The sequence below is a fragment of the Ostrea edulis genome, chromosome 2, assembly GCF_947568905.1.
Source record: "Ostrea edulis chromosome 2, xbOstEdul1.1, whole genome shotgun sequence".
Classification (NCBI taxonomy): Eukaryota; Metazoa; Mollusca; class Bivalvia; order Ostreida; family Ostreidae; genus Ostrea; species Ostrea edulis.
Window position 1 is genome coordinate 33097622 of NC_079165.1, and position 12360 is coordinate 33109981.

At 36.3% G+C, this 12360-nt stretch overlaps 1 protein-coding gene across 6 annotated transcripts in view; it reads right to left on the reverse strand.

Moving 5' to 3' along the window:
- LOC125682228 (uncharacterized) overlaps positions 1–12360 on the reverse strand; it is a 21170-nt gene continuing 8810 nt past the window's right edge. Inside the window, exons 1-3 of one of the 6 annotated variants that reach the window (XM_048922697.2) lie at positions 10972–11172; positions 10687–10837; positions 1–1280 (exon numbers count right to left, since the gene is read on the reverse strand). In XM_048922697.2, coding sequence (XP_048778654.2) covers positions 316–1266 — 951 coding nt within the window. In that variant the 5' untranslated portion in view covers positions 1267–1280; positions 10687–10837; positions 10972–11172 and the 3' untranslated portion in view covers positions 1–315. Of the gene's footprint in view, positions 1281–5333; positions 5354–7566; positions 7710–8730; positions 8995–10686; positions 10838–10971; positions 11173–12360 lie in introns of those variants that run through there. The other 5 variants (XM_048922700.2, XM_048922698.2, XM_048922701.2 and 2 more) reach the window with 5 other exon arrangements.

Sequence of the window (12360 nt, forward strand, 5' to 3'; positions counted from 1 at the left end):
TTTAGATTCATATTGAAATTTATTGCCCACAATTTCTAACAGGCAATAGGATAGCGAACTTGAACACATATAGTCTTCCATCGTCGCAAACCAGGAGTTACTAGTATTCGTGAAATGGAGCAAAAATTAAAAGGCAATAACCCGTGGTTTGCGACGATGATAGTCTTCCTGGCTGTGACAACTTCATATTGATAATGCAACAATGAGTAGTACACACGTATAATACAATGTCATTATCATCCTAGGGACTGTAGCAATAGCTAACACATTCCGACAAAATGTCTGGACGGATAGTATTCCCGGTCAGCACAATGGTCAGCATTGTTCCCCGCTTGGAAGGATAGGGTAACGACTGCACCACGTGCTCATATTTACAAAAATAACATCCAAAGCATAACCAATGGCATTATTTTCGTCATTAGATAGATGTGAATGTTCTACATAGCCACCAACTTCTCTGAAAAATTTCCTTAAAGCTTTAAGATTTTCCATAGATTTATGCACCACAATTTGTTTGCCGTCCCATACACGATACTCTATGGCCCATATGTCTACTGTCATTTTACGTGAAGATAATTCTTTCCTCATGGATTCTAAAATTTGCATTTCCGCTCCTTCAACGTCTAGAGAGTAAAAATCAATATGATGGACATTCAATTTATCCAAAACCTCTTCCATGCTAAAGCACGGGACGTCTTCCTTTCTAGTGAAATTCTTGTGAAATTGAAATTGTTTTACATGATCACTGTCCAAATTATTCTCCACTCCACCTACACCATCCGCCCTCACGAACGTAGCACGCCTGATTTTGTTAGACAAACATGCACACAAACGCCAAGCGTGGCGCTTCAGATCATCAATATGCTTACAGAGACCCGGATTGGCTTCTATCAATAACCCGGACCATCCATGTTGTCGCTCTAGCCACAATGTGTTTGACAAATACAAGCCATCGTTGGCACCAATATCTACAAAAAATCCACCAGTTTTACGGAAAATACGATATGCTTCCGCGTCCTGTCCAGCTTGAGAGAACTTTCGATTTGGGTTTCCATGCTTTCTGGAAGGATGGGGCGGAATAAGAAAATCGTCTAATTTGATTACAGGGTATGCATCCAAATTAACAGTCACGCTAAAGTCGTCCGGTTTCTGTTCATTAATTTCCTCTGGTTCACTTAGGTACACGTGAATCCAAAATAAAAATAAAAATGTAGCTGCTGTTGCCGCAAGGATGTATCGATGGTGCTGCCTAATTATTATCGCCATAACCGACTCTCACTCTGCAAAAAAAGATAATTCTCATTTAAAAACTTGTTAAATGAATAGGAAAGCACGCCATGTATGAGCAAATAATGTTAAACACATAAACACTGTAAGCTAGAATAAAGTTTACTATTTGTTCAAGTGAACGAAAAGAGGCCTATATCCATGTCCTACAACGTTCACTTTAGGAATGCATATTATACACCTGTTTGACGAATAGTTCCATTGCAGTTGACATAAAAATGATTTGAAATGAATTTCCCAATACAGCAAATATTTAACCCTATTGAGGTCCCACCCTGATCCTGAGGGTGGTGTGAACAAACTTAAAATCGACATGTACACTAGAATGCAAAAGGATGTTGGATTTAAAGATTGCACACATTTTCGTCGAACAAATTTGAATCCTCAATGTGTTAAGAAGTTTACGTGCATATTCCAGCTTTTCTGGATAAAGGATTCCCTTTACTTTGTGCAAGTTTGGTTAAAAACGACCCAATCAGTCAAAAACGTAAAAGGATTTTAGATGGACATCGGTCAGAATGGCGGGGCGGACAAATTACGATCAGAAAGGAACACACTTGGCTTTGCTCAGGCGAGTTCAACTCATTTCTGTAATTCAATCAGATTGAAACTCAATCCTCTGAAGAAAAGGAGTATCAGCAAACTTGCATGACTGATGTAGTGGTCAACACATACGCTTCCCACCGCTGCAATCCAAGTTCGATCCTCTTGATCGGTATTGGTTGTATGCAAAGCGGGTATGGTGGTCGTTCATTGGGATATATAGGATTCCTAGCACATACACGCCAATTATCCCTTTGCGACAAAATCTGATCGTAAAATTAAATTAATTAATTGAGGTTGATCTTTTTCACATCACTTGCTGAAGCTTTTATAAAATTTGTATCTTTCTCTCTATTTACAGCAATTGATATAGTAATGTATACAGAACTCAATTTGAAAGACTTGAAAGAGGTACAGTTCTGCACTAGTTGACAACATGTGTAAATGACGATATTGGAGATATACAGCGTTTGTGACTGCCATAGTTGCAGTCAAAACATTTGACGTCACAAAGGCAAAAGTCAGATACGATTCAGCGCGGACGACCGTGAAAACATTGGATTGGTATTGTAGTTCTGAGGTCAATTTCAATTCTTTTAGCGATTGCATATATCATAACCAATATACTAGTAATTGTAATGGATATCAGGCGCAGACATGCGACAGGCATGTACGAATCGGGGAGTGCGTTCGATACGCCGTTCTTGGCAAAAGTACAAATTCCTGCCGATCCCAAACGCCGAGTACGCATCACGAGAAAGGGTTAGAGTTGCAAGAACTCGTACCACTTCTGTAGGTAGTTTGGTCGAAGAACATGAACACATTCGTGCACACATGTTCTCATCATTCGCGATTCTAAGAACAGAGCACTAGAACAAAGGAAACGGCGATCTCGAACGCACTCAGGGGAACCAGTCTCCCTTTTTGCAATTACTATTATTTATTACTCCCTCCCACTTTTTAATGATAGTAGGGAATGAGAAGAAAGTAAACTTGAAAGTTATTTAATATGAGTATCGATAATGATAATAAAAAGACTAATTAGATTTTGAAGATTTGATTAAACACCAGTTTTTTTTTTATTTGCTTGTAAATATTTCTATTTCCATGAAAAATTTCAAAGGGTCCCAACATAATTGAACAAGAATTCATACAACATGGGGATGTCTCAGCACCAATATAAACTTGCTGCTCTGGGAGGAGGTCAAGGTCACATAGAGATGGTCTTCCCATAGGATATCAAATGCCTGAAGGACCTGTTCGTCAAGAAGGTCGGTATGAATTGACCGTAAATGATCATGCGATTCCCGAAGAGACAACAAGTCTTAAAAGCTGCACGAGGTTTTCGACTACATATTCCCTTTCTTGAATGTTTTTTGTCAACCTTCTATTTTGTAATTCCATACCCATGTTTTCACCCAGATGTATATTTTCGATTATTATTGACATTTGTATGCAATCATCTATAAATTTTGAATTGTGCATGCAATATATCCAAACAGAAGTACGGTATACATGTACATGCATGATCAGATTCCTGATTTCGATTAACTGCAAAACCTCTGAACAGTCAAGGAATCAATACAGGAAAAATATTCGACACTGATATCAGACATCCTGATTGGCACGAATGAAGTGTGCCCCAATCTATATGTATTATGGAATGACAGAGTGTTGTAACTGTCTCAATTCAAAGCAAATGAAGTTAATTATTTGGTCTCGTGGATTTATCAGAATAAAGAGAATCTAACATTTTCGGTAAGTGCACATATCTGGTCCGTGGTAAATACTAAATAGCTGTCCGTATTTGATACGTTTTCTAGACAAGCATACCATGCGCATCACTTATGCATATATGTACCTGTATTTTGCAAGAACTGAAGGAGTTTTATAAACATATATGTATTTATGCTCTTTATATTTTCCGTTCCATTAGTATCTGATTAGCAAATGATTAATCCGCGTTTACTTTATGTCATTGACATGATAACTGTAAATGATTGCATGCACATACAATTAAGTATGTCAGAATTTGTTTTCATATTTTCATCTAAATTATTCAAATTTTCAGAATGCTTTACTATTGTACGTTATGTATTTTGTAATTTTGAGCAATGCATGATGTTTTAAAACGTGATTTATTTCCCTATACATTCATAGCCGGAGATGTGCTAAGGTAGAAAATCACTCAGGTGTGACAATCACATTTGGAGGTATATATGGTTGGAGGTATATATGGTTGGAGTAAAAGAAAAATGACGGTAAATGTACAGGTCTTGTCGATCGACTTCTCGCGTGACGGGTTATCGTCTTTTTGATGTTTCGGAGCGAAAAGTCACTAATTATTGTTTTGTAGTCTTTTCATTTTGTCGTCTTTTCGCCCCAAAATAACCAAACGACGACAAAATGTAAAATGGCACAAATCAGCCACCATACCTTGGGTAATATTTGTTTGGTATTCAGACGAGCATCATTTTTTGGCTAACTGGCAAATGTTGAAAGTGCCTGTGATACACAGAAAATCAATATGAATTTCATCGTTGCAAACCACGTGCAACGTATAATTCATACATACAAGATCCTCTCATACTTTACTCGTGGTTCATTTCTCACAGCACATCCATATTTTATAGCCGATGCAATCAGAGGCCAGATCTGACCTAGTTAAATATCCACACGGACGGCAATTACACAGTGTGCACACACAACATCCACGTCTTACATAGAAATAAGATACTATAGCTTGACAGTTTGTTTTACTGAGCGTGTTAGATTTTCATACGATGTTTAAGATAGTAATCTTCGATTGGCTGTTTGATTTCTCAAGCTGTTGTTAGAACGATCGTAAAACTTGGGTTTTATGACTTTGTTGTTGAACACACATTTGATATGGCGCATCCATATACAGGTGTATTATTTCTAAAATCAAATGTTTTTCTTTTTGTAGTTCTTTTCTCCTGTGAAGGTAGTACTCTACATCGTCATAATGGCTGACTTCCTTTAAAAACATGGATAAAATAATCGATATCAGCAATATTAGACTTTTCCTTATGCGTTTAAATACCTAGCTGAGTAGCTCAGTAGGTTAGAATACCGACTACTGAACTGTAGGTCGCAGGTTCAAATCCAGCAGGGGTTTTAATTTTTTCTTCAGATTACCTTCTACTAAAACTGTATAAAGTAAATTAAAAAATTTCAACTTCAAAATATTGTTGTACACATCCTCCACTTTTCATCTACATCAAATTTCTCTGGTGTAGTATACCTCCTTAATTTTCTAACTAATTATAAAGGCCTTTTGAGTCAAGAGGTATTTTCCGCTCGCATTTTCATTCCAATGCATAACATCAAGGAAAGCGCATACTTTATACCAAATACTATTCTTTCATTCATCGTGTTGTTGAAACTTTCAAAAAAGCATGCGTCTCTTCCCAAATGAAATCCCGTGGGAATCCGGGTTAGAATAGATCCTAAGTACCCACTTCTCAATTTCTCTTTTTTACCTTTCGAAAACATGCGATATGTCCTTTAACTGCGACTGGATCCGTTGAAGGTTCCGGATCCTGCTTACATTCTATACATCTAGATCTGGAGAGACATCGTTTGTGATTATTTTGATAATGGTCCACAATGTTTTCCCACATATTTCTTAAAGTAGTAGAGTTACTCTAAAAACGCTTGGTTGCCCAGTAAAAACGTATAGCTACAGGTTCCACTTCATCAATCAGTTCTTCAGACCATGGTTTTCCTTCTTTGCATCTCGGTCCACTTAAAATAATGGTCAAGGCGTTTTTTACACTCATGGTGCCACGCAAAAGGTTAATCTATGCTCACAAATTTATTGATGGCCATATTCCTGTCATGAGTATGAATATTCACAGAGATGTCCCCGCTGTCCAAGTCATCATAGATTTTCTGAGTTCCACATGTTTTTGGGAAACAGTATCATCTGCCTTTGTGACATGGGTACAATAGAGCACATCATGGAATCTCTCCACAATTGGAACGACACTAGATTCTTGTGCATTTTTTTTCTCATCCATGCCGAGCATCAGTTTTCATATATCATAATACCAACATCCAAGTTTTCATATATCCAACTTCTGCAAGAATAGCTGTGTTACACGAATCTTCATATTTCTGTGGAACAAATTATGTAATCATCTCATTTTACTACTGCGAGAATCCCGAGTCCTGTGGCAATACAGAATCTTGAATAATGTGAAGGTAACATTCCGCTGTATAGAAATGCATGGTTGATTTTTTTTTTGCTTCATCTGAATCTTCTTTACTTTTGAGTAAGTTCCAGTTGATTTGAACCATCACTATCACTTGAATCTAGGGATTTTCTCCAGGTATCCAACAGTGTTTCCATTATTGTTATTTAGAAATCCTGATATTGATTTTGACACCAATAAGAAACTTTTTGAATTTGTGCATAATTTATTGCACTTACCAAAAGATTTTAAGTAATCTTCAAATGTATTACTATTATTATTAAAGAAATATAACCGGTACCTATACTATATTTACTTGTATAATACTCTGAATTGTACTATGTGCAGATGTTATACAGTTGTTAATCTATTTTCTTGTATACATGTAAACCCCAAATTAATTACATATGTAATACAATTTTGTACATGTACATATCCTGTTCGATCATTAGGGAAAGGGCTCATATAGGCTTAGCCATCAAATTATTTGAATAAGTATTGTTTAAATAATATCAGTGTTGTTGACAGGTCTCCCTAGCTTATTCTACAAAACTTCCCTCACATTCTGAAGATTTTGTATTATTTCTTGTTTTCCCCCATCTGCCAGTGGCACCTCCAACTTGAAATTGGCGGGACGTTTACATTTGGTTCCTGTCACTTTTTCGAATTCTTCAAATAAATACTATTACCTATTTTGCACAATGATTACTAGCTATTCTTGTTGTAAATATAATGTTACTTGCACAACCACGGTCTTGACCATTATTGCATGTCTTGTTTCAGGATACTTATTCGTCTTTATTCATTTACAGTGTCAAATATGCACCAAAGTTTGTTGTTTATGGTGGATATTTTTCTGTGATGAATAAAACATTTAAAATATCATTTAAATCTTAATTTCCCCTTTTGTAGAAATCAAATGGAATAGGCCAGTTACAATGACCCAATGCGAAGCTGAACAGTGTTACTCCCTGTGTCCTGCCTCTTATTACTCTGCGCATCCCTGAGATGGGCCCTTCCGGGATCAAAATATATTTGGCCGAGAGGGCTCAAGTGATAATTGCTTCGTCGTCATAGCTGGTTAATGAAAATAATTTTATGACAATTTTGATGTTTAAAAAACTTAGTTAGAAATATTGCAAAAATTTCAACTAAGGTGCACCATACATGTCTGTAAATCTTCTTTGGTACCCCATGCCCTAAATCTTTCCCTCCAATTCTGACCACCTTTCTTGTTTCAAAATGGAGGAAAGTGAGGACACAAGTGTAATTTCTTTGAACAAATGGAAAAAATAATTGACTTTATAAATTTTAATATGTTATGTGAAGGGGGCAATTATATTGATTATCAGGACACAAATGGAGAGGACATTGAAAGGACATTCCGTATCCCACAGAATGAAAATTGTGATGAATGACAAAAGTGCTTTTGTAAACCAAGCACTACAGATGAGAAAAACAGACAAATGTGTCTAATTTAACACAATTCGTGTATACTGTTAAATCATTTTATCTTTACCTCGATCATCCACAGAGCACAAAACAGAGCTTTTTACATGAGTTGGATAGGATTAGTCACTACACTACTCTGTTGACTTTTCAGTAATAGGTCCTGGCTATAGAAAATCACAACTTTTTAATTTTACTGTCCGGACAAAAGAATTGCCAGCCATTAAAAATTTACACAATACTAGGTGGAAATACGTTATGGCATGTGCACACGTTACACACGTAAATCCTTACTGCGGTACATTTACATTCTTTTTATCTTTTTAAGCAGTCAATATGTAAATGTCTCCTCTATAGTTCAGTGGGAAATATACCTGTGGCATGTATTTGTGATGTGAACTGGGAGAGAGAAAACAATGTATACATTCTCTGTATACTATATACATTTTTTTCCCATCTTTATGATTTAACTCAATTTCTGTATACATTTGGTTTTTACGCTATATGCCATTGTGGAACATTTCCTTACTTTTGACAATGATTGACATTCTAAATACTAGTATACAATGGAATATTAATCAAACAATAAAATGCTTTCTTCGTTGTTTCATCGGGTGATGAGGAAAAAATGGATTTTTTTTTCTGCAATGATTGCTACCATCATCACCCGATTGAACAACAAAGAAAGACATTTTATTATTCATATTTTTATGTATTGTTTTAAAATATAAACTAGATTTAAGTACAACAAGGTGTGTTTTTGAAACAAATGCCCCCGATAATGACCAGTTCCAAAGAAGGCCAAGGTCACAAGGACAAATATCTTGGTACCAGTAGAAAGATCTTGTCACAAGAAATGCTCATGTACTATAGGAATGCTCTAATATTTACCATTTAGAAATTATGACGAATGTCAAATTATTTAAAAATAGGCCAAATGCCAAAGTCAAAAGGTTTAGTACCCACGGAAAGGTCTTGTCACAAGGAATACTCATGTGAAATATCAAAGCTCTTGCACTCACTGTTCAAAAGTTATTAGCAAGGTTAAAGTTTCTGACAGAATGACAGACAGGACAAAAACAATAATCGAATTATTGAGGTTCCACTATATATCATAGTTAGTAAGCCAGTGGTATTATATAATGAATTAATGAAAAGATACTCCCACCCCCACCCCCCACCCCCCAAAAAAGAAGAAAACCCAACAAACAAACATATGTCCCATATAGCTCACCCGAGTCACTTTAGCCTTGCTGTTGTTTATCTCTTGTGGTCTTCCGAAGATTTTTTTTCAACCTTAATTCCCATTAAAAATTTCGAAGGGTTAGTGTTATACAGTTTACTGGATTGTTTATACCACTGTAAAATAATCTGAACTAAAACAGCTGAATGCGAAAACACGACAAGCTGGTTGAGGATGAAAAAAAGTTCAGGATATGTGTGCGTTCAACGACAATATTTACAAGTACAGCTTCCCGCGGAAATTGTCACATGATTCATATCAGGCTTTTGCACTAAACTTTCGCCAGAGTTCGTTTGCACACAAACTGTGTGCGGAGACGCAGAGGACTATGGCTAGTAAAAACGATATGCCACAGACTAGTTTGTAGGGGTATTAGAAAAAGAACTTGAATCCAAACAAATTGGGAACATTTGCATCTGGATTTGATTTAGTGTGACCCGCCACTTTTCCTGTATATTCCCATATATACCTTTGAACCTCTATCATGGCCCAATTCTACAATATACACCCGGGGATCATACTTTGAATCTACTCCATGTTAGGAAACTTTCATGTATATTTCAATTTTGCTGGCCTAGTGGTTCTTGAAGATTTTCCCTATAAAACAGCATGTAAAACTTTGATCCCCTATCGTGGTCCGGTATCAGGAGAAGTCGAACCCAGAAATTTGGGTACGAATTCTCCTGGAGAAGTCGTACCGGGGTACAAAGTTTATCTCCAGGAGAACTCGTACCCACATTTCTATTTGGTAAAATGCCAAAGATTTTCTCCAGGAGAACTCGTATCCAGATATTGATGGGTACGACTTCTCCACGAGAACCCGTACCCAAATTTCTGGGTACGAGTTCTGCAGACGTCCGTGATCCCACCCTACCCCCCAGGAACCATGATTTTAATAAACGCGAACCTCCATTATATCAGGAAGGTTTCATGTAGATTTGAACTTTTCTGACCCAATGGTTCTTGAAAATAAGTATTTTAGGACCCCCATCATATTTTTGCATTTTTGTGATTATATTCTTTTTCATGAAGGAGGCATGGTCCTTCATTTAAAAAACTTGAATCCCCTTCAAGTACCAAGTTTGATTGAAAATGGCCTCGTGGCTCTGGAGAGGAAGATGAAAATGTGAAAAGTTGACGGACAAATGACAGACAAAAGGTGATCAGAAGACCTTTCAGCGCAAGTGAGCACCCCCCCCCCCCACCCCCAACAAAAAACAGGGACAGAGAGAGCCATAATATCACAGTGTTAATTCTACAATTCATTCACGGTTATCAAAGGAGTAAAATCCAAATTCCAGTTCAATTACTACGGGGGTGGGATATGGGCTTACTATGTCCCACCATACAACATTACATGTACGGGCAAAAATGTTGTGTAGTCATGTTCGCATTGTGACACCGGAAATATGCATACTCACGAATTATTTTATAAGCCTATTAAATCAACCATAATCTCGACAGAGTATAAACATTAACAAAAAGTACATATAACAATAGTAAATGTATGCAGCATTGTGATTTTTCAACGAGTTGTTATAAACTGCATGTGAATATAAGAAATATGTATCTACTATAGGTAGCCAGCCTTCAACAGTTCAAGTATAAAGTATAACATCTGAAATCTAGATGAAAAACGTAATTTCTGACAATTTAGCGGTAATGTATTCCTCCCAGAGATCATATTTTATGCTAACCTTGATCATAAAATAACTATTGTGGCTTCTTTGTATTTAAAGGCAAACACTTGGGTAGTTTCATGAATTGTACTGATCATTTCATTGTCGATATTCATTTGAAAACAAGTTCAATTTGGTTTTACAAACAACAATGAGTGTGGAGAGTAGATTTCAATAGGAAATAGAACAATTATTTGATTAATTTCTCAAAAACATAACAGCTTTTGGTTAAAAATTTTCTACTAAAACAAGAAATACATGTACTTACATGTGTCAATGAAAAGAACTGAAGTGAAACAACCTCAAAGAATAACGAGTTACCACCGACATGCGGTATCACAAAATCCCCTCTAATGCCCTCGTGAGGGTCGATTGGCATAATGTACAAGCATACATGGAATTTGGTCTCAGAGCGTCATCTTAGAACAAGTCAAAATACTGGTTTAGATTTCAGTGGCTTATGTAAATAATAAATAACAATACGGTCAGCGCAGTGAAATTGCTTCACGTCTATGCGTGTCGAAGTCTTATTGAAGTAATACAATTGACATACCTTGCAGATGTTTCTAAATTTGTAACAAATCGTCCACTCTTCTTAGATACCATTTAAATTTGTACTCAGTCGAGCATGACTTCTTGGCCAACTGACAAATAACTGAACAGTGAAAATCAATATGTAGGGCATCCTTGCAAACCACGTGCAAAGTATCACTTAGAAGAGCCTTTCATACTTTACTCATGGTTCAGTTCTCGCAGCTCATCGATATTTTGTATCCAATGCGATTAAAGCTTAGTTAGAACATGACCTTATAGCGACCTTTGAGCAACCAATTGTAACAAGGTTGCCCAATTACTTTAATGTTGGCGGAGAAACATTTACACTTTCATTTGGACGATTCTACTCATTTAAAATAAAAATATTTGTAGGTCATAGAAAGCGACCCAGATTCCCCCTTCGCATAAGTTATAATACGCTCCGTTGTTGACAATATAAATAGTCATTAACAATTAGATATTTCATAGGCGGATCCAAGAAATTCAGTGTAGGGACGTGAACAAAAATATGAGACAGGGGGTTTGTGGGCCGCCTTCAGGCCTTCGCCCTGGACGGAGCCAGGAGGTTAAGTTTTCGTGCTTTTCTGTACCGAGATCTGGTCTAAAACTAAAGCACACATATAAGTGTAAATTATGCCTTTTAACTCACTAAATGAAAAAGCCACCTATACTTCACTTGTTGTGATACAGAATAAACAAGAAAATATATATACCTTTCTCAAAAAATGACTATCATTCTATTTATCTACTACATAAAAAGTGTGAATTCCATTGTATTCTGATAATGGTCACTGACACATATTTGCATTAAGCTGTAAAACCGTATCCCCCTCCTCTTAAGGTATCACACCGGTAATTATTTTCACTATATATTACTATAGAGGAAAAAAATTCATTAAAAATAAGTTTACAGAATTGATGCCGAATAACTCAGTCAGAAACGTTCTATGTTACCTATCTCGTCTGCCGACACCAGAAAAACAACACCCTTCGCGGCATTTTCGAAAATAAATTACCCGCAAACAAGACTACCCTCAAATCCACGTGTTTTTCACATGTGTGTAAACAGCCGGAGCACACCTTAGGAAGTAGCCTCAGCTACCAACAGCAAATAGTTCCTTTGTATACACTTGGTTATTTCTACAAATTACACAAAATTTCCTAATCAGGGGTGCAAAAATTAAAAGAAAAGAAGAAGAGGAAATGAGAAAAATCGCGCAAGGAAAAAAATATTTCTTTAAATATATGGAACTACATTTGATTGTTTTTTCTTCCATGAAAAACAAGTCTCATCTTCAGTGATCATTATTACATTTATGACTTTATTTCTGTACATGTATGTATTTCATTATTATTGACACACATACTGGTACTCTCAAATTGTTAT